The sequence below is a fragment of the Leptonychotes weddellii genome, chromosome 1 (genome assembly GCF_054177405.1).
Source record: "Leptonychotes weddellii isolate Sample4059 chromosome 1, ASM5417740v2, whole genome shotgun sequence".
Classification (NCBI taxonomy): Eukaryota; Metazoa; Chordata; class Mammalia; order Carnivora; family Phocidae; genus Leptonychotes; species Leptonychotes weddellii.
Genome location: NC_138369.1, coordinates 190,635,899 through 190,659,517, shown reverse-complemented (window position 1 = coordinate 190,659,517; position 23,619 = coordinate 190,635,899). Strand labels below are relative to the sequence as shown.

The following is a 23,619-nucleotide window of genomic DNA, read 5'->3' as shown; positions in this document are numbered from 1 at the left end:
TTTTTTCAGTCAAAATACGGTAAACAAGAATAAGGAAACCTAAGGGCAACATTCCTGTCACTCTTTGCAGTGTTAGAAAGTTCCCCTAGAAACTAGCTTAAGACTGTCCATTATTGGAACCCAAGACTACAAAACAAAACCACAGAGGAAATAAATGTCCCGGGGAAGTCATAATCTACTCGCGGTGTCAAGCAGGTAGCAGGCGTCTCTGTCCTCCAGGTCATCACCTCTGCTAGCGTTCCTCAGCCTCAGGCACTTCCATGGTGGATACCCCAGAAGGCCCGACATATTAGCAAAACCCAGGTTACTCTGAGGCCAAGGCCCTTTCATAAAAGGCCAGATGCCGAGCTCAGAAGCAGCAGGAGAGCTGATGACAGGACTACCCAGGAGACCACCTCTGATCTGCTTGAGAGGCCCCGAGACGGAAACGTCTGTTAGCTACTATGTACTGTCTCTTGGGTTTTAAAAACTATGCCAATAAGAATTACCACCAAAAACCTGCCTTATTTATAAAGACAGGAAGAGAAAAAGGAAGCTGTCTAGTTCTACCCTTCGTCACGTACCTGGACCATGAAATAGTCACAGAAGCTCCAGCCTGGCTCAGTCCTCTTCTCCCTCAAGGTCCTCATGTCATCCTCAAATTTGCCTAGGTTTTTGGTAAAAGACATAAGAAGCGATGTCCTGAGTTTGGTCAGGAAGGCATTCCAGGATTCCTGAGTTCGAGAAGAGTCCTTCAGGGGGTCGGAGAGCACGACACACCTGCAGAGACACGAATGAACTGTCTGGAAAATACTCTCCAAGCACAGCACGTGGCCCAACTGCTACTATTTCCCTGCAGTGCCAACTGCCGTCCTCCCCCACTTCCTTCCCTCGTTCACTGGTGACAAACATCAGGCGGGCGGTGAGAAACCAGATTGGGAAAAGGTTTCATCAGAAACTGGGTTAACGCCCCACGAGCCGTCAGTGCTGCAGAAGGACATCTCAGACCCGGCCTCTGGGGCTCCCAGTAAAGTAAGGTGACCATGGCACCATCAGTCCCCAAACCGTATTCATGCCGCCCTGTCAAACACTGCTCTGGTTCCCGGGAACTGACAGGACAGAACTCAGAGTTACTGTTTCGGCAGGGACCCAGCCTCGCTGTCCGGCTCTGCTCGTACTATTCCCAGCCAAGCCCACCCAACTTCTCGGGCTCTCCTCTCTTCGTCTAGCACATTCCTAGTCACCCCTCCAAACCCGGCTGGGCTGACACACGACCTCATGGAACCCGGCCCCTGCTGCTCTGCCCTCTGGGTCCCATTGTGATCACACTCCCACCACGGCAAGTGCCGTGCTGCAAACACTTCTTCTCGGCAGATCTCTCCCTCTCCCCAGACCCGACCCCGTGCGCTCCACAAGAGCAGGGTTCGTAAATAATTCATAAATGAAACTTAAAGAATACGGCTAAACATGTAGATATGATACAATTTCACTACAAAAAGAGGGCAGCTGGCTGGCTCAGTCAGCAGAGCACGCGACTCTTGATCTCAGGGTTGTGAGGTCAGCCCCGTGTTGGGCATGGAGGCTACTTAAAAAAGAAAAAAAACACCATCCGTGGTGTGGAAATATCAAAGGCATAAAATTACAAGTTTCCAATGGATTTGGAAAAGGTAACGTGTCCAACTAACAGACTGGAAAAGCTAGATTTCTTTACCCTTGTTAATAATAATTTACAAAAAAAATGATTAAACATGGACTCAGAAATAATTTTAAAATACTGGTGCTATGGGCTTCAATATTTCTCCTCAGGAATATGTTGCCTTAATTACTACCAAGTAGCAAAATGGACAGATTCTAAGTCTCTGTGCCCCATCACACCCTTTGGAGGAAGGGCTAAATCTCTGGAATTACAAATCAGCAGACAAAACATATGAAGTCGCCCACAATGTAGACAATCCAGCAGGTGAGTAATCAGTCCCAAGAAGAAGGTTTGAAAATTGGTAACTGGCTTTAATTCCAGACATTCCAGCCCACGGTGCTGTTTCCTCCCATGAAAACAAAGGGGTCCCACCAGCTCACTCCTAAAGCCCCAAAGGACTAACACGCATTTATTCACTACAGGAGATGCTAGAATCTGTCAGTTCAGCCATTTATCCTTAAGTCGTTCTCAAGGGTTGTGAATCATCGGCATCTATTCCTGACCAGACACAGGATTCTCCCCTGAAGCTAGGCGGGTGGAAGGGAGAGGAAATGGCCACGAGCACCAACCAGAGGCAGTCTCTGTGTCCCAGGACCTGGTGCTTACTGAGCAGACCACATAATTCACTAAGTTCTCTATCCCTTATCAGCCCCTTCGACTTTCATGGTTTCTAGACCTTCTTTCTATAACAAAAAACAACTACGCTTCAGAAATTCACATTAAGCTTGGACGGTTCATTCAGAAGGGAGAGCCCAAAACAGCTGCTCAGACGGGGGGGGGGTGCCCAGTGTGGAGAAGGGCCCCCCCAGCGTGCACCGGCGGCCTGGCGCCCAGGGCAGCCACTCGCAGGGGCCGGGCCCCCGCCAGTCACGGGGCTGCCACTCACACCGGCAGCTCACGGGTCAGCTCTCTGATAGCAATACTCACCAAAAGACTGAAAATTGCACAAAACCTTTGGCCAAGCAATTTTCCTTTTAGGGATGTATCCTAAGGAAATCATTAAGGACGTACACAACAACCAAGCTCGAAAGATGTTTACGACGCTGTTCATCCCGAGCGGTAACGTGTCTGTCCAGCAGAGGACCGGATAAACCACTAGGACATCACCACTGGGGCGTGTCACACACTCACGGACAATAACGGGGGAGAAATACATTCACTGTTCACGGGAACCTTTTTACAACATATTAAGTGCAAAAAGCAAGTACAAAACATTATACATGGTATATTGAGAAAAAGTTTGAAAAATACATACCAAATACTAAGAGTTAAGATCTATTTTCACTTTGCTTATCATCTTCTTCTAATAACCCTACCATGAACATGCAGTGTTTACAATCACAAATTACATACAAGATTAAGCTGCCCCAGGGCCAAGTGTGCCAACGTTTCCAAAGGCCAGAAACCACACCAGCTAATAAAACAACTGCCAATATAGATGTTATCAAATTTGTATGTATGAAAATCTGACCCAGCTCTTTACTTTAAAAATTAAAGTACAGATTTGTTAAAGGTAGCTTGCAAATTAACGAAAATCAAAATGCTGGAAGGCATGTTTATATACTGAGATGAAATGTTAAAAATTTTAGTAAGTTAGATTTCATGTATAAAGAATGAGTCATTAAAAACAAGCTAGATTTCAGTGGACTCGGCAGGAACACACTTTAAGCAATCAGATAAAATGGTAACAAAGACTTAAAAGGAATCAACAGGCACTTTGAAAAAAATCCTATAATTTGAACATGTCACAGGTTCGGACTAATATGCCCTATTAGTACCAATTTATGTACTTAATAAAATCCCAAAGAAATGAGACCAAGAAGCTGTTTGGTCTGGCCATCAGTCAGCGCCCCCCGCCCCCTGTGGCCTCCCCCCGTGGAACACCAGAGCTGTCTTCCCTTCAAGCCTCCTGGCGGCCTGCTCCTCCTCCTTCCAGAACAAGTGTGCTGGTATACCCGAACCACACAGGGGAAGGACACTCAGTAATGGGGCATCTTGTCGAAATGCTAAGTTGATTCCTTTGGGATAACTAGTTTATGAATAACAGGCCTTAGGAGAAAGTCCCACAAGTCCAAATGTCATGAAATTTCTCTACGATAGGGGCGCCTGGGTGGCTCAGTCGTTAAGCGTCTGCCTTCGGCTCAGGTCATGATCCCAGGGTCCTGGGATCGAGTCCCGCATCGGGCTCCCTGCTCGGCGGGAAGCCTGCTTCTCCCTCTCCCGCTCCCCCTGCTTGTGTTCCCTCTCTCGCTGTGTCTCTCTCTGTCAAATAAAATCTTTAAAAAAAAAAAAAAAAGAAATTTCTCTAAGATAAACCATAAGCTCAACAACCTAATATTTATTTCAAACTATAAATAAAGCAAGTGTGAACATTACTCTGTGTCCCGAACTGTGGAACATGAAAAGGAAGCCCACGAAGGCTCCTTCCCCTGAAGAACTGTCAATTTCCTGGGCGGCCTGACACAGGGCGCGGTCACAGTGTCAGTGTGACACAGTGTGGGCTCTCCTGGCCACACACCCAGGGTTCGGCCCACCTCTTCCCCGAGCTCCCAGGTGCCCTTCGCCTCGTAGCCTCGGCCCCTGCTCCCGTCTCTGGTCGCACTCGGAGCACCGGCCACGAGGGTGCCACAGGCATGGGGACATGGGTGTGAAGCCATGGAGAAGCCGGGAGACCACACCGGACCAGAGCAGGGACAGGCTCAGGGCTGCACCCCAGGACCTGGGGGAGTCAAAGCACTGACCTACAACCTACAGACTAAACCCCCAGGCCTCAGGAAAAATGCCACTAGGCCTGGCACCGCTGAAACGGGAAGTGAGCTCCCCTCACCCCCCCAAAGACAGAACAGGGCCCGACAGAGAGAAGCAAGGGCAAAGTAAGTCCATGAAATAACGTAGCCACCAAAGTTTCGGGATTCCCTTTCACAGATTCTAAAGATCAAGTCAGCATTTCAGAATTTTGGTTCTGAGGAACTCGTAATAGGTATTAAGGTAAACAAACAAAACACGGGGCCCCCTCACTAAAGGCGTGTTGGGAGCCCTGCTGTAGACGAGGACCACGGGACTTCCCAAAACCCCGGCTACACCGACACGCACGACGGGTCCTCGAAGGGAACCCACCGTGTGGTCTCTCCTCCACAGTCGCCAGGCAGCGTTTCACCGGCCAGAGCAGGGACGCCGCGAGGAGGGGCCCTGGGCTTCCCTTCAGCAGCCCCCCCCCCACGCTGAAGCGTCAGGCCCGCCACCGCTGCTCACGGAGTCAGAGCCCCTACGCGGAAAGCAGTAATGTCCACCGGCCAGGTGTCAGCCAATGAGGTAAATTAAAGATACACTTACCTGTCACTCTGTTTATTACAAAAATCATTCCTTATTTTGTCCACAATGGAAGTTCGGGGAAGGATGTTGGTTTTGTTTTTTTTCTTTGCATCATTTTCCACTACCACTATTAGCCAGTCCACAGAGCTATGAGCTTTCAGAACATTCTGCCACTTGGTAAGGTCGTCTTTTACTGTAGCTTTATACACTTCAGTATCCTAAAAATAAAAAAGTCACTGTGAAGGAAAGTTCATCAATGCCCTTCAGTTTAACAGCAAAATGTGTCCACTAACAAAGAATACATCAGCCACAGCGCTTCATCGCTGGGAGCTGGGGGCACTCTGGGCAGGCCCGGTGACACCGAGGCAGGATAGCTCCAACGTCACAGAGGAAGAGACCGAGAGAGAGCTCAGTAAACTGCCCACAGCAACACAGACCACTGGGCAAGCTGGGACTTGAAAACCCAGGTCTGCTCTGCCAAAGGCCTCGTGCCCAAGAACTGCGTTAATCAAACCCTGGCACATGGCCGGTGTGATGGGGCGAAGCGGCTCCTCATACCCAGGCCGGAGGCCGTGCATCTGCAGGAAGCCCAGGATGCCTCTGGGCAGTGTCCTCCGCGGCCCCCCAGCTCTCTGCCAGCCCCCCAGAACCACTCCAATGCGAATGCCACTTGCAGGCCACAGCAGGGGCAAGGCAGCTTCCGATGCAAGCCCAAGGAAAGAGGACAATCTAGGGCTTCTTGAGAGCTGTTCTAACTCACAAGGACTGAAAGGGGAACCATCCTGGTCCTAAAAAGTCAATGCTGCTTCGCACTCAGAGTCCCAAAGCCCATGAGCCTGCCTCCACTCATCCAGAGAGAAGTGGGAAGACACAAAATTTCCTTGCTATCAGTAACTGTCGATAATTGCACTTATGCTCCATAAATCTACTTAGCAGATCTATAATGAAAATCTAAAACCGAGATACTTAATTCATATCCAAATCAGGCATTTAAAAACCTTTGCAAGCTATAATTTATACCTACTGTTTAAATATGTATTTCCCCCCCCCCTTTTAATAGAAAGATTCCTTGTTATGCTGCCCATATTTTCTCTGGATTTTTTAGTCTTTCTTGAATATGCTAATGGGATCAATCCATGAATGAGAAATCTCACATTCTGTACCCAGTGCCTCCTGTGGTTTAACTGGTAAGTAAAAAGTTCCAGAAGTGAGTACTTTTATTTAATTTTTAGTCTGATTTTTAAAACTGTGTCCTCAGTTTAAATTAAAAAAAAAAAACAATCTGGAAAGATCTTCTGCTGAAAAAACAAGAGGAAAACCATCTTGTGAAGATCGATCTTCTGTGAGCCACCACGTCAGTAACGCGCTCCCAGACCGCGGCCTCCACAGAAGGGCAGCTCGTAGGGCAGCTCGTAGGGCGGGCTGGCTCCACCTCACCGGCCCGCGCTCTGCAGGGCTCTGGGGCCCACGAGCATCATGCCTGCAGAGTGTAACCAAAGGCCACAGACCCCAGCGTCTTGAAAATCACACCGCAGGGCCCAGGGTCAGGGAGCCCAGAAGAGCTGAGAAGCACCCTCTACCAGGCCTAGCCCTAGCTCCCAGCTCTCCAAACCAGGGAGGGGCTGCCACACCCCCTGAGCAGACACCAGTCCCCCACCCCTGGGACGCTCTGCTTGCGGCAGAGACCTGGCTGAGCAACAGCAAGGCAGAGTCCCCAAAGTTCTGGTGAGGTGAGCAGTATGTCATCTAGGCCCTCACTTGTGACAGTGAGCAGCCATGGACACTCCTAACAAGACCCAGTGACTGTTGAGAAGCGCCCAAGCTGAGCCAGTGAGGTTGAAGGTGTCTCCAGGAAACAAAGTCATTGGCAGGGAAGGTAGGGAAGGTGCCCACAGTCGGGGATGAGGAGGGCACCAAGGGAGGGGGAGCGGCCCTGCCTGGACACCAGAGCCACACAGGGCAAGAAGGATCACAGCGCAAGATGTGGAACCCCAAGTGAGAGGATGAAGGACTGGGGGGCTGGAATGAGGTGTCAGAGGCCAAGAAGGGCAAAGAGGGCCTCCCTGTTGGGGTGACCTGATCTGGGGTGTTGTGGATCAGCCGAGGAGGGAAGGGATTCAATGTGGAGCATCAGCCCCAGGGCAGGGAGGGGGCACTGAGTTGGGGGGGGGGGGCGGAGGACAGCAGTGACAGAATGCTCCCTGACGGCGATCATTCAAATAAGCAAACCTCATTTGAGGTTTGTGAAGACAGTGAGTGCCTGGCTTCTCCACATCAGAGAAGGAAGTTACAAACACAGAAAGGGAGGACACTAGAATCACCCTGCAGTGCAGGACTGGAATCGGACCGTGTATACATGTGTGTGCATGTGCACACATAGACACTTACAAACGGAAATAAACGTAAATGTGCGTGTGGGTGGACACGCATGTGCACACGTCCATGGACTTCCCAGCGGCGTCCACTGCGAGGGCTCTGGAACAAAGAGCACGTCTAGCTCCAGGGCTTGGTTTCTACATACAATCCTCCACTAAAACAACCAGTGCTCCCTGGAGAAGCAGATGACCCAGGGCTCAGGCAGGGAAAGGACAGGATGACCTGGCACATCTTGTGTTAGGGAGAGCTCAGAAAAGAAGGGCATGTCGAAAGGTCATCAAAGCCAAATCTGGGACAATGTGAGCATTAAAATCAATACTGATAGGAAAGGATTACGCTCCCCAAACTAGGAATCAATGGGTGCATACTGACATGAACCAATAAAGAAGACAATTGCCTCTTGTCTGGTGACGGAAGAGGCAGGAGGAAGACTGACACAATCACCCGAAGCAACCGAAACACAGAAACAGGTGAGGTGAGCCCTACAGGCAGTCGGACCACTGCTCGGAGCTCCCAGCCCACGGCATCGCAAGGGGCACTGAGGTCACGCCTGGCAGGTGCCCTGCTTCTCCCTCTCCCACTCCCCCTGCTTGTGTTCCCTCTCTCGCTTTATTTCTCTCTGTCAAATAAATAAAGTCTTTAGAATAGACTCAGTAAGGATACAGATAATAGAATTAGTAAACAAAACCATTAAAATGCTTATTGTGACCATATTCTGTGTGTTCAAGAAGATTCCATCAGAGGAAAAACTGATGTTAAGCAGAGACATGGAAGATATTTTAAAAAGAAGGTAAAGACCCTTATGGATCTTCTAGAGATAAAAACCACAATGTCTAAACTGCAAAACATACTGGGTAGGAGGGATTAAGAGCAGATTAGACACCACAGAAGAAACGATTAGGTAACCTGAAGACACAGAAGCAGAAATCATCCAAATGGAACAGAGAAAGACTGAGAAGCCATCAGCACAGTGTCACTGAGCTGGGGGACTTCCAGAGCCTAATATGTGAGTAACTGGAGCCCCAGAGGAGAGGGGGAAAGGGAGGAACATAACAAGTATCTGAAGAAATAATGACCAAGAGTGTTCCAAATCTAAATCAAAACTACAACCCCATAAAGCCTAAAACACTACAAGCACAAGAAACACGAAGAAAAGTACACCAGGGCGTATCATAGACTGTTTAAAACCAGTGACAAGGGAAAAAAAAATTTAAATCACGGAAGGGGGGGAGAAAAAAGATACTTTAAATACAAAATAACAAAGACAAGAATGAAAGACTCCTCATGGGTCACAATGTAAACCAAGACAGTGGAGAAACATCTTTTACCTGCTGGAAAGAAATAAAGAACTGTCAGTCTAGAATTCTATATCCAGTAAAATATTTTGCAAAATTCAAGGCTTCCTCAGATGCACAGAAGCTGGAAGAATTCTCACCATGGACCTGCCCTCTAAAGAAGGAAAGGGGAGCAAGTGGGAACTAAGACATATGTTCTTACCTCTAATCTCTACAAAATAACTGTTTAAAGCAAAGCCAGTAACAACATACTGTCCGGTCCAAAACGAGACCACCGACACAAAGGCAAACTGGCTGCGTGGCCCAGCCCCATTTGAAGGAAGGAGGTCATGTTGCACATGTGCACCAGAAACCCAAAAGCAACTACTAACCTAGTGCAGGAATTTTACTTTTAATTCTAAAATCCCAAATATTATCTACTTGCTCCAGAAAACTTTCCTTAACAGATAATGATCAAAACTAAAGCAAAACAACAACAACAACAAAACACAGGCTCCCTATTAGAAAATGCAATTTTAAGGGGGAAAAAACCCTCATTCATAGTGTCTACAAAAAGTGTCTAGCAATAAAAATGCAAGACTTCTATAAAAAACATAAGCGGGCGCCTGGGTGGTCAGATGGTTAAGCGTCTGCCTTTGGCTCAGGTCATGATCCCAAGGTCCTGGGATCGAGTCCCGCATCGGGCTTCCCGCTCCTTGGGAGCGTGCTTCTCCCTCTGTTTCTCTCTGTCTCTCATGAATAAATAAATAGAATCTTTAAAAAAAAAAAAAAAAAAAAACATAAGCATACATTACTTTTTTTTTTTTAAAGAATTTTTTTTTTAAATTCATTTGAGACAGAGATACAGAAAAAGAGAGAGAGAGCACGAGCAGGGGCAGAGGGAGAGGGAGAAGCAGATTACCTGCTGAGCAGAGAGCCCAACGTGGGGCTCAATCCCAGGACCTAAAGATCATGACCTGAGCCAAAGGCAGACACTTAACCACCTGAGTCACCCAGGCGCCCCCATTAGCACACATTACTAAGGGCATCAAAAAGGCATAAAGAATGGAGAGACCATGGGACTCCTGGGTGGCTCAGTCAGCTAAGCGGCTACCTTCAGCTCAGGTCATGGTCCTGGAGTCCTGGGATCGAGCCCCACATCGGGCTCCTTGCTCAGCGGGGAGCCTGGTTCTCCCTCTGCCTCTGCCTCTCCCCCTGCTTGTGCTCTGTCTCTCTCTCTCTCTCTCCGACAAATAAAATCTTTAAAAAAAAAAAAAAAAGAATGGAGAGACCATGTTTCTAGATACAAAGACCTGTGATTTTTAAGATTCTCCCCAAATGAATCCACAACTTATTCAAGGCAATCCCAACCAAAACACCTCCCATCCTTCCCTTTCTCTTTTCAACAGCTACTCCTGTTCTATATGGCTTTATAACAAACCACTACAATGTGCAGTGGTCCGGAACGTTCACTCTGCTCACCAATCTACGACCTAGACAAGACCAGGCACACAGCTCGCCTGCCCCAGCGGGTGTGGCACATGAAGGCTGGGAGCAAGAAGGCCACCATGTGTCTGCTGCTGGATCGCTAGCTTGTTGGCAAGGATCTGCTGGGACCGGGGCTGCACACCTCCAGGTGGCCTTCCCATGCGGCACTTGACTTCCTCACAGAATGGTGGCTGGGCTCTAAGAGCACGCATCCCCAGAGGGCCCCACAGAAGATGTATTACCTTTTATGACTTAGTCTCAAAAGCCACAGGGCCCCTCCTCCTCCCAGAGGCCCACTCTGATTCAACTAGAGGAAACACTGACCAGGCCTCTCAATGGAGCAAGGTCACTGCCATGGAGAGAAGAGCATGGGGGATGGAATATGTAGGTACAATCATTTTTGGAAAATAAAATTTGTATACCTAACAATCTGATTCTAAAATCTACACTAAAAAATCTATACTAGCCAAGGGATTTATTTTAAAAGAACAGACATCAATACATATTATAAAAATGCAATAATTAAAAGTCTGGTCCTGACACAGAATAGACGATGATCAACAGAACATAATGCATACATGACACTGGTTTAAAATAAAGGTGAAATTTTCAGTAAGTAGAAAAGAGACAGACGATTATGAAATTGTTAGGCCAATGTGCTACCCAATTAAGACTATAAAATTAGGGGCGCCTGGGTGGCTCAGTCGTTAAGCGTCTGCCTTCGGCTCGGGTCATGATCCCAGGGTCCTGGGATCAAGCCCCGCATCAGGCTCCCCGCTCCGCGGGAAGCTGCTTCTCCCTCTCCCACTCCCCCTGCTGTGTTCCCTCTCTCGCTGTGTCTCTCTGTCAAATAAATAAATAAAATCTTAAAAAAAAAAAACTATAAAATTAGACCTTTAATCCTCCACACCTCCTGCTGCACACAAAAATAACTTGAAGCTATACAGATCAAATATAAAACACAAATTATAAAATTATTAAGAGAAAATATAAGAGAAAACCAATTACTACCTTCAGACAGACAAGGCCTTCCTCAACATGATACACTCTATTAAGAAACCATTTTTTAAAATGACATATTTCACTCCATAAAAACTATGTCATGAATATCTATGCACTAAATGATACATGAACTACCTACACAAAACACAAACTACAGATGATGCAAGAGAAACACAAACACACCAGTAACGGAAGACTCTAACACACCGTCGTCAGCCACAGGTCAAGTGAACAGAACATTAAAATATAAATGACCTAAACAACAAATCGGTAAGACCGCTTGTAGGGATCTACATTTAGCATTACAATCTAACAAGCAGAAAAAAATGCTTTCTCAAACATGGAACATCCCAAGAAACTGACCATTTATTAGGTCACGGAGAAAAGGTAAGTTTCAGGAAGCAGAAATATTATATACAACATCCTCATCACAATACAATAAAATTAGGAATTTTAAAATAAAAATTTTAAAGAATTTTTTTTTGGAAATTAAAAAATGTCATGTTAAACTGTTGGGTGAAAGGGGCAATACAAACTGAAAGCAGAGACTTTCTGAAAAATGACTGAATTCTGGGATTTAAATTCCTATTTTTAATGACGTGTATCATTTAAATTGAAAATGAAAAGAAATGCATTCCCAACTCAAAAAAAAAAAAACTAGAAAAAAACAAAGTAAACCTTAAGAAAGCAAAAGGAAGGAAATAAAAATGAAAGCAGAAATTAATAAAGTAAAAAACACACTAATGTTATATCAGAAATAAAAATCCTGGTTCTCTGGGGAGAAAGAATCCACAACTACAAGTAGCTAATTTAATCAAGGAAGAAAGGGGGAAAAGTACAAAATCTACAACGAAATAACAATGGGGAAATAACTATTGCCACAGAGAGTATTTTAAAAGTCAAAAAAAGACCACTTTGCACACCTTCAAGAAATTAAATTTTATAACTTAACTGAAATGCATAATTTCTAAGAAAGATACAGTTTACCAAAATTGACGAATGGCTGTAAGAGACCCATTTCCAAGGAACTGTCCTGTAAGAGTACCAAGTCCAGATGGTTTCACAGGAGAACCCCATCAATCCTTAGAGACCAGACTGTTCTAGTGCTACATTTATAAATTGTCTCAAAAATAGGAAATAAATGAAAACTCCAAATTATATTTTTGATACCTAAACCTGACAGAAACAATACGAAAAAACTTACAGACCAATCACTTGTGACCGTAGATGCAAAAAAAAATCCTAAATTAGGTGAACAGACACCAATACCACATTAAAAAACTGATACTTTGACCAAGCAGTATTTATAACAGGAATGCAAGTATGGCTCAATAATAAGAAACCCACTAACATAACCCAACGTATCAGTAAATTTAAGTGGAAAAAACCCCTATGATTATCTCCACTGAGTATGAAAAAGCCTTTATTAACAAAATTCAAGAATGTGTTCCTAATAAAGATCCTTGAGGAAACAGGAAGGGATGGATACCCGCCCAAGCTGGTGCCCGTTTCGCTCCGTCCCACAGCCAGCACCCTCCTCATTGGACACACATCGCAGGAGCCCCCATGGAGGTCAGAACAAGGCAACGATGCCCACCGTCTCCACCACTATTTAACAATGGGGTCAAACAGAGGAAACAGCTGGAGGCCTAAGACCTGAAAGAGAAGAGATGACATGATGGGGACCCTGGGGCCTAGAGAACTAGTGATAAAACAAACTCAAACAGTAAGAGAATTTGCAAGGCTAACATGAAAAACATCAGCAGCCTTCACATACACAACAATAACCAACTAGAAGATGTAATGAGAGAGAAAACCCCATGGACGTCAGCAACAAAAGAAGGAAAATGCTTAGACATAAATTTAAGCAGAAACATGTAAACTCTATCATAAAGAAAAGCATCCCTAAAATACTTCTAAAGGACACAGATGTGCACAGATAGAAAGACCTCCCTGGTTCAGGGTCAGAAGGTCTCCACACCATCAAGATGTTGTCTCTGCACACGGCAAATTATACACTCACTGTGGTCCCGATAAAAACCCCAGGAAGTTCCGTCTGGAACTCAGTAACTACTCATGTTCACAAGGAGAAGTACCCGTGCAAGAGCAAGGGAAAACCGTGACAAGGACGGGCCCGAGGGCGGCCTGGCCTACTAGACAGGAACACGGACCATCCCCGGCTGCGGGGCGGGAGCCACAATGCTGAGAGCACGGCTGCGCGGGTCGGAGGACTGAGCGAGGAGGCAGCTGCAGGGCTGCTGTCCGGACGCCAGCACGCACCTGGACAGCACAGCAGAGAGCCCCGGGGGCTGAGGCTCCGATCGGAGGCACAGCATCAAGCCCTGGTCTCTGAGACACACACCTTTCTAGCTCGTCTCCCGAAGGGCCGGCGGCCCGGACGCGCCCGCAGCACCAGGAGCGGCGGGGCTCTGGGAAGAAGCAGCCAACTCCAGGACAAGGGCAGCACCGGTACGAGAGCCCAGAATATCTTGTTGTGCCTGAAAGTTAGAGAAGTCCCTGAAAAGGACCCAGGGGCCGGTCTGAAGTGACTCTCACTGGCCAAATCGGAGATGACCTGAGCATCACAGTGAGGACAACGGATGGCAAAGCATCACATGGCACAGAAGCCCACGGGGGCTCCTTCCCAGAGTAGAGCACCACTGATCAGCTTGGAGGAGGGCTGGCTGCAGCCCTCTATAAAGACTGGTTCAGGAAGAATCATCGCTGGGTGCTCAATCTAAGGGGAAAGCTGGACAAGGAGCAGGATAATCCTGTGGTCTTTTACAGTGGGCCCCCCAGAGATGGCTTATTAGTTGCAAGCGGAAAACAGTACCTACAGCATGGAGAAACCTTGACCACAACATCAAATCTAACATCACTGCCGAGGGGCCAGAGAGAGGAGAGGCACTTCAGGCCTAGGACAGCCGTGCTTAGGCCTGCTCACGGAGGGGGGTGGGGGGTGGGGGCCTTGGCTGAGGCCTGGGAACATGGATCATGGGATGGTTCCCACCACCACGTGACAAGAGGGCCTCACTGGGCACAAGCTCTTTGTACAAATACTATGGCTTGTGCTGAACGCCTGCCTTCCCTCTGGGAGTCTAGAGTTTTGGTACGAGCCAGGCAAAAGGTGCCCACGTGCCTGAACCCCAACAAAAGCCCTGGGTGCTGACCTTTGATGAGCTCCCTGGCAGACAACGTGTCCCATGTGTCGTCACACTCACTGCTGGGGGTATAAGCCCACCCCACATGGCGGACTCCATTGAGAAAGGCTACAAAGCAAAATCCACAAAGGCAAAAGGGTTCAGGAGTAAGCTTCCAGTCCCTTCTTTAATCACACCACACTACTTCTGCATCCTCAGATTCAGGTGAAAATGCACAACACGGAATGATTTGTGTATGCTGGGTATCGCTAAAACAAACAGGAAGAAATGACCCACGGTGTTGTCTCTTAGTTCATGACAGGAGAATTCTGTCAAGAGTGACAAACTTCTTTCTGGGTTCATAAATACACAGTTGCGAAGTACAAGTAAGGTGCCCGGACGGGCGGCCGCGGAGCGCCTGCCCTGGAGGTACCGTGACGGTGAGGAAGCAGGGCAGTCCCACGCCCTCAGAAAGCCCCCAGACCAGAAGGAGAGACCCACAAGAATGAAGTCGAGTAGCTATCATGACTGAATATCGGGGATTCGGAAACAAAGCTGGGAGTAAATATTAACAAGACCTAGAGGCCCCGAGGGCGCAGGGAGCTCACAAGAACTCAAAACGTGGCAAGTAAGATTGTTCCTGGTGGTTACCCAGAGGGCAACACGACAGGACCAGAGCAGAAGCGTGGAGCGACAAAGCCACGAGGCATCTGACGGTGGAAAGGAGAAAAGAGGACACCAAGTAGAGTCCATTAAAAAGTCAATTTGAAAAATTAGAGTTGTCTGAACAAAAGCTAGACCGGTGAATTCTTAATCCTATTCCAAGGCATTTTCTGTCATTTCTTCTCCCTCCATGAATACTTACACAGCATTCCGTCCAATAAATATGAAGGAAGGGGAAGGTAAGCAGGGCTTTGTTTCCTTCTTTGGGCAGCAGCTCCTCTTTGAATTGAACAAAGTTAGATTCTAGGTGAATCATCTTTGGAGCCCGGCCATAGGACCTACAAACAATTTTTAAAACGTCACTAAGAAAAATGACTACAGAAGGTTCAGCAGAAAGAAAAGGGGGAAAAAAAAAAAATCCAACAATAATTTAATCATATCCATGAATTCAAAAGTACATATATGGTATTAATCCTGAATTATAATGATAATACTCTGTCCAAAAGAATTCTATACACTCTCTCAGCATGGTTCACGTGTACATGTCAAAGCTCCCTCTCCATCAAGACTTTCACCTTACTCTGACACATGCACACCAATATCTTACTTAACCAGGGCTCTTTGCAACAACACAGACTTCTGAGAAAAATGGATATTACTTGGAGTTTCACTGAATCTCTAAGTCACTATAAAAAAAAAAAAGATTTCCAAATGTCAAAAGCGCAGTTTGAAGATATGAAAGCTTTACACTAAACAAATACTTTTATGATCACCTGTATGACCCAAAACAGAGTGGCCCACCCACCCACCCCCAGCACCCCCACCCCCCCCCACTCTCCCCCCAGGGAGGAACACAGAGATAGCCCGCAGGCTGCAGACCCCCTATCTACAGCTATCAGGGTATGGCTGCCATTTCACTATACTTCTAAAAAATACATTAGGCTCCATACATCTTTCCTCCACACTAGTATTTTCCACTTCTAACACATCTCTAACACATCTTCCACTCTCTGACACATCTCTACGTTGGATTCTTGTATTTTTTGTCTGATCTAAGGGGTCTAACACACTGAAACTAACCATATTTAACATGATTATGCTGATGCTTGAACTTGTGTACCTTCTATTTTCAGGCTCTCTATTTTTCCCTATCCTTTGTGAGACAAATCAAGTTTTCTTTTTCCATCCTTTTTCTCTGCTGGTTTGAAAGTTTAACCATCTATTTCTATTCTGCTGTTGGTTACATTTTTATTTTTAATATGCATAAACTTAAATGTTTCTTTTAAAGACTAGAGTAAATGTCTACCCTCTCCTTGAACGAGACAAGTACACTTTCTTCTCTCTGCTTTCTTCCCCACATCTAAAATTTTAGATTTCTTAATTTTTAAAAGGACTGATATCTTAAGTTTAGCAAAATACTTTTATGACTTGTTTGCTGGTGACTGCTTCTTTCATCTGAATTCTGGGTTCATCTTCCTTCCTGTTGAGATGTGTCCTTTCATTATTTCAGGGTGGTAAGGTCTGTGACCATACTTTATTTCTCAACTCTGTGCATGGCGTGGCAAGCAATGAACACAACATGAGAGCGGCCCTCCGGAGCACACACATGAGGCTCTGTGCAGCCAAAAGTGACACATCCTGGCCCCAGATGGCTCCCAGGCCTTCGAGGGACAAACCCTGTCAGTCCTGCCTCAGCAAGGCCCACCGGCCCACGGGCGGGGAGAGGGGGGCTGACTCAGTCCTCCCTTCCGCCTGTGAGGTTGAATAGCACAGATTTCTAGGTTGAAAGGCGTTTTCCATCAGTACTTTGAGAAGCGCTGGCTCTTACGCTGCATTTTCAATGTTGTAGAGACTGCAGATCTGGTTTCCTTTTCTGTCTGTTTTCCTGGCATGGCTTTTGGTTTGCTGTGTTTTGCTTTCATTGCACGGGACTTTTCGTGGGCTCCAGCAAGCCCCTGATTCACCTCTGGGAAAATCCTGACCTTCATTCTTCAGATACTGCCTGTCCCCCATTCTCTGTCCTCTGCTCTGAAACTTCCAGTTGTCCCCCCCATCTCAGCGTGTCCGTGTCCCCTTCTGCAGCTCTGGGCCCCCATTCCCCCATGCTGTGCAGCAGGGCTTCGCAGCTCCATCTTCCCACTCCCCGACGTGCTCTCCTCCACACGGCAGTTCAGCACATCTAGGAAAATCTCGGCTCTAAGCTTAGTCCCAAGATCTACTCAATTAATTGTACATTTTGATCACAGTCACATGTACCAGCTTTAACATGTCAAATAGTATCAAAAGGCCTTTCTCTCTCTCTCTCTCTCTCTCTCTCTCTCTCACACACACACACACACACACACACACACACACACGCAGCTGCCTACCCCGGCCTCCATCCCTCCCCTCCTGTACTAGTTTTCCTAGAGCTACTCTGACAAGTTACCACAAACCCAGAGGCTTAAAACAACATTAATTCTCTCCCAGCTCAGGAGGCCAGAAATTTGAAATGAAGGAGTTGGCAGCGTTGGCTTCCTCTGGACACTCTGTGGGAGAACTCCTTCCTCGTCCCTCCCGCCACCCGGCAAACTGGGGCGGTCCTGGCCTGTAGCCCCTCACTGCGATCTCTGCGGCCATGTCCACGTGGACTGCTTGCTCCTCTGCGAGCATGTGTCTCGCCGGGATGCCCATCACTGGATTTAGGGCCCACACCACTCCAGGATGATCTCATGTGATCCTTCACTCAAATACACTGCAAGATCCTCGTTGCAAATAAACTCACACTCGCAGTTCGAAGATGGACGTATCTTCTAAGGGCCACCATTCAGCCCACTGTATCTCCCTGAACGCTTTCATCTTAGACACGACGTCCAAATGCCCGTGATGGAGGAGGCAGGCTCAGCTCTGCCCCCCGCCCTCCCAGCTGCCCTCTCCCCACCGACCATCGTCCCGACGCCATGGCCCCCTCTTACTGAATGCAACAGCACACTCTGGTTACGCAGCTTTATGATGTGCTTTCATCTTCCTGCGTTCTTCTTTCTCTCAGCGCACACAGTCCATTTCTGGTTCTTCCCCAGCTCCCTCCCCAGCTCCCGGACAGAACTGCAAACCCCGAGCGCCAGCCACTCAGTCAAGCCTCAGCGGCCCCGTTAGGCCCTTCGTCCAGGGGGGCGTCCCTCAGAAGGCCTCCCGCTCCAATCAGGAAGGCACCGTGGGGACGCGGCAAGTCTCTTCCTGGGGCCCTCTGGTTTGTCCCGCGATGAATTCCCTACCCTCCTGCCCGGGGAGCTCTGCCACCTGGCCGCACCTGGTCAGATGCACCCTGGCCCTCCTGCCCGCTTCCTGCGCTGCCTCGAATCCACGGGGCTGGAGCTCGTCGGTCGGTCCAGGTCCACAGCGGGGGCCGAGAGCCGCAGGCTCCCGCGGAGGTGGCCCCACGCCGCCTGCCCCCTCCCGGTGCGCTCTGGCCTTGCCTGCTGCAGTCCTGGGCCCCGTCACCTGCGTCTCCAAGAGCCGCCTCTGCGGGTACAGGATACACAGGCTCAGCCTCCTCTCCCGAGGCCGCTCGTCCTTCTCCAGGGAAGGTGGCCAGTCTCCACTGCGTCACCCACACCCCTCTCTGTCCCTGCGCCCCCATGCCCCTTCGGCCCTTCCTCTGGCTCAGGCAGGCTCAGGAGGGCGAAGAGATGAACGCACACGAAATCTACAGTCTCTCCTTGTTTCCTCATCACCCCTTGTCTTGTTTCACGGACACGCGTCTTTGCTTTTGTCTTTCTGTATGTTTAAATAATGTGTATTAGAAATCCTCTGCAGACTCCCCCATCTCTCCAGACATTAAGTCCTCCACTGAGTTATTTTCTCTTGCGACAGCACGGGGCCTCCTCAGATGTTGAACAATTCTCCCACTTCCTATCTGCTCTTTATATTGCATTTAATTACTAAATTGAAAAAACGCACTCCTTCTAACATGGTATTAGACACAAAAATGAGACTGGACCCCATCTCTGGTGAGTCACCCCCAGAAAGCCACATCAATTCTTCATGTGGCAGGGTACACACTGGTGGTCGGAGGGAAATAATGCAGCAGGAACTGGAACTACAAGAGCATGAATGACAACCGGAAATTTGTATACACCTTGATTAAAATCGGAATCCCTGTACTAACAAGTCAAACTCCAAACATTTTCTAGAAATAATAGCTAATCGGGTGCCTGGGTGGCTCAGTCATTAAGCGTCTGCCTTCGGCTCAGGTCAGGATCCCAGGGTCCTGGGATCGAGTCCCACATCGGGCTCCCTGCTCGGCAGGAAGCCTGCTTCTCGCTCTCCCACTCCCCCTGCTTGTGTTCCTGCTCTCGCTATCTCTCTCTCTGTCAAATAAATAAATAAAATCTTTAAAAAAAAAAAAAAGAAATAATAGCTAATCTTAGCAGAAATGAGTTTTCCAATAAGATAATTCAAATGTGGACTACTTCTCCGAACAAGTCATGAGATGAACAATCACATACAAAAGGACAAATGGGATGGCTGGTCTGGTCTCCCCCCTAATTTTTAAATAACATCTTTCCACATAGTTCCTCATCCTTAAGAAAGGAGCACAGGAGCTCAGGGTGGAGAGAGGCCTTGCTGAGACCGTAGGTAAAGGCCATGTGTTCTGCTCTAACATGGAGTCTGAGTCATGTCTCCTTTCCAAAACGCCTGTGCCTTTAAGACACTCTGACGCAGACTCTTAAGTCTAAGGAACAAACTGAGGGTTGCTGGAGGGGTAAGCGGTGGGAGATGGGGTAACCGGGTGACGGGCACTAAGGAGGGCACGTGACGTGATGAGCCCTGGGTGTTATATGCAACTGACGTATCACTGAACTCTACCTCTGAAACTAGTAATACTCTATATGTTAAACTGAATTTAAATAAAAAAATTTTTTAAGAAAAGATACTCTGAGGTACCATGAGGAATCAGAAGTCATTCCTATAAAAGAGGGCCTTTAACTCAAAACAACTCTTGTTTCTACCACCCTCTGTCTCAGTAAGAAAATCAACATATTCCTTAAAAAGTGAGGCCCGCAGATTATGTGATACGTTCAGTTTCTTTACAAGACACTTGACAACTTAGGCTTTAACTTTTACTACCTCACTTGCTCACAGAAATGTCTACAAAACGAAGAGAGAGATAAAGTCAAAGAACAGATATGCCACACCTTCTCCATTCCATCGGTTCTCTTGGAAGCTGCTGGGAAAGCGTTGGATAAATAGAGGTAAATAAATTCTGATCTCCAGCACCTACAACAGGAACAAAGAGAAATCCAATTATGACATTTTTAGGTGAATACAGGCAAAATGGACTCTAAAATTTATTGAACTGGTAATTTTAGACAATTTTATATTTAGTAAAATGACATCACAAAACAAGATTGTTTTATACCTTTAAATAACTGATCTCAAGAAAATCCAGCACTTGACATCCACAGTCTAACTTCACCCTTACAACACCTCCACGTGGTCCAAACGATTTTCCCCCAAGGAGACTGAGGATCAGGGAATGAGGCTAGGAAACGCTGAGTACCCTGCCTAAGGCCACAAAGCTAAGGAGAGAGGGAGCTGGCTCAGGTCCACCAGCTGCCTCCCGAGTGTGTGACTTACAGCCATGGCTTTCTTCTGCCTCATGCGAACAGCCACAAACGTCATGCAGACAAGGAAACCCCAAGAAGTGAACGTGAGCTTCTTCACCAAAATAAACTCAATATGCATCCAGATGCTAGCAGGAGCTAAAATATACACAAGACACTCTGTGTACGCACACGACACACAAGACACCTGGTGTGCCTTCTCCGAGTTAGCCCTCGCGGTAACTGCTAAGGCAGGCAAGCACCACCCCATTTCACAGATCAGGAAGGCGAGGTTTGAGAGGCCAATGCGTTGGGAACACAAAACTAGCTCATGGCGGATCCCAGTTATGAATCCAGGTGTGTCTGACTTCATGGTGCAGGCTCAGTTTTTAACTCAGCTCTTTTATCTTAGCTTTAACAGAACTGGAAAGTCCATTAGCTCTCATAAAATGATAGGATAACCACATTATACCTAAGCTAAAAAAGGACCTTTTAATATAGATGACTCAAACTCTTACACTGGAGGATCCTCAAACTTTAAGCAAAACCATTATCCAAATTGCTTTTGTATTGACCTTAAAGAAATCATTGGGAATTGATGTGGGCCATTAACACATTTGCTTATTTTGCTAACATGAACATAAAAAAAAAAAAAAAAAGACCTCCCCAAAACCATATAACGTTATCAAGTCACTGCGGAGAGTGGTGATGTTTCTGAGCAGTGGAAGGAACGTCAGAGGTGGGGACGGGGTGACATGACGGGCAAGACCCTTGGCCGGGCCTTCTCCGCACCACACCATCTCCTAGCTCAGTGTGCCTGGGGACACCACCACCCCGCCTGGGCCTCAGAGGGCCGCCTGTGAAATGGGAAATAAGAACACCTTGGGCTGTGGCGAAGGTCAAATGAGTCAACACAAATAAATAACCTTGAACCCCAGGCCTGACACAAAGTAGTTTGGGTTACTCTTACTACATATTTTGCTAAAATAAAAACAATTCTTATGTTTTAACTTATCATTTTTCATTGTATTCATTTATTTGGTAATCCTCTTAGAAATCATTAAAGTAAGAAAATAATCAGTTAGCCTCAGATTTCTTATCTTGGATTGCCAATCCTATTGCCTCCTTAAAAGGGTCCAAGGTTAATGTACAAAAATGACAACTCTTCTGCTGAGTAGCAATCAGGGAGAGCATGCGGAAGCTCTCTTCTGCTTCACTTGTGTTCACTCGTCCTCGTAACAAAGTCTCACATGAGTACACATGGGTACAGACAGCCTCACAATAAAACTCATCTAAATGGAGACCATAAAGTAATTTTTCTTACACTCTCTCATGGAATAAATCTTTAATTTGTGTCCTAAATTTAATTTTAAAAGATTACAGGTCAACTAGCGCAGTAACTGTGGACTTAAATGTGACTGTTTGACCTCAGTGTCTTACAAACAGAACTGCGTCCCCCACAGAATTCATGTTGAAATCCTAACCCCCAGTACCTCTGAATGCGACTGTACTTGGAAATCGGGTCTTTAAAGAGGTGATTCAGTTAAATGAGGTCCTTAGGGTCTTCAGGCCCTGATCCAATCTGACTGATGCCCTTTAAAGAAGAGAAAATGAGGACACACAGAGAGACACTAGGGGTATGAAAAGCTCACGTGAGGACAGAGAGAGAAGATAGCCGTCTACACGGCAAGGAGGGAAAGCCTCAGCAGCCAACCCTATGGACACCTTGATCTTGGACTTCCAGCCTTCAGAACTCAAGCTGCTCGTTTGCTTGCTTCAGCCTCACAGGCTGTGCCCTTCAGCTGCTCGGTCACAGCATCCCAGCGGACTAACACTGTGCCCCCCGATCTAGATTTGAAGGTCAAATTTTTCTACCCCACTGAAGCTCTACACTGACTGAGAACGAAGAAAAGCTACCCTGATTTTCCAGAATGCACACCCATTATTATCCTAATAGCCATCAATCTTTATATCGAGTATCATGCAACCCTGAGATGCCCCTGAATGCGGGCTCCAGGGAGCCGGAGCATGAAGGAGAAAGGAGAGTGTAGGCACAAACCTCCGAAGGAATTACATCTCAGCTTCTGTGATAGGTGCCTGAATTAACAAGGAGAATACTTAGAAGAATCCCCAACAGCCCAATCACGACATTGACAAGTCCTTAGAGCTTTGAGGTCTGAACTAGAAGACAGAGCAACTTCCTGGCTGATGTCTGTTAGAAAGTAGCTACTAAAAGCAAAACTGAGGTTTTTAAGACTGATGCGCCCAGTCTCAGAGAACGCTGTTTAGAAAATTGCTGTTTATTTTTCCACCTCAAGAGGCCTATCAAAAGACTGAAGTCAAGGTATTTATCCTAACAACTAAGATCCCTTTTTGTGTTTGTGAGATAGGAGAGACTCCTCAAAATAACTAATAAGGGTAATTCAAAGCATAACCCCATTAACATAAACCTCTCTCTCCTTGCGTGTGTCTAATATGCCCCTGTTCTCATCATTATAGGGGGCATACGGAGATAGGAGGGCTGGGGGCGGCTCCAGGGGTGTGCAGACCCCCACAGGCACCCTCCGCCCTGGTCAGTACCCGAGTACGGCAGCACCCTGGCAGGAGGGGTGGGCGGCACGGCGACAGGCACAGAAGCCACTCAAATGTGAAGGGAAACATGGGGACGGTCGCCCTGCTGGGAAGAGAGGGACGCAGGCACTCAGGGTGCTGCCTGGACCTGCCAGGCACCTGCTCCAGGCTGCGAAAAGCCCAGCTCAGACACCCCCCCACAACGAAGGCAGGCAGAGTCCCAGGTTTCTGATTATATGAACCTGCTTTCTTATTTCTGCCAGCAGTAACTGGATTTTCTGTCAGATGCAGTCAGATGACTGGCCAGACCTTTGCTACTTCCTGAATTCTGAGATTTTTAGCAGCATATATTTATATGTATTAATCATGTAATTTAAAACTTTTTATGCTAAAAGCAGATAAGACTGCTAATTAAACACGGAAGGAAAAAGAATTCAAAAAATATTTTTCAGTGATTTAAGCATAAATGGGTCCTATTTCAACAAATTCAACATTTTTCTTACACCTTTAAAACAGAAGGAATTGGGAACTCC

At 47.0% G+C, this 23,619-nt stretch overlaps 1 protein-coding gene across 3 annotated transcripts in view; it reads right to left on the bottom strand.

Moving 5' to 3' along the window:
* The window catches only part of TRAPPC10 (trafficking protein particle complex subunit 10), an 88,978-nt gene that overhangs the window by 47,382 nt on the left and 17,977 nt on the right, over positions 1–23,619 (bottom strand). For 2 of the 3 annotated variants that reach the window (XM_081800679.1, XM_081800683.1), the window contains exons 2-5: positions 20,108–20,189; positions 15,133–15,268; positions 5,009–5,205; positions 564–759 (exon numbers count right to left, since the gene is read on the bottom strand). In XM_081800679.1, coding sequence (XP_081656805.1) covers positions 564–759; positions 5,009–5,205; positions 15,133–15,268; positions 20,108–20,189 — 611 coding nt within the window. Of the gene's footprint in view, positions 1–563; positions 760–5,008; positions 5,206–15,132; positions 15,269–20,107; positions 20,190–23,619 lie in introns of those variants that run through there. The other variant, XM_081800685.1, reaches the window with a different exon arrangement.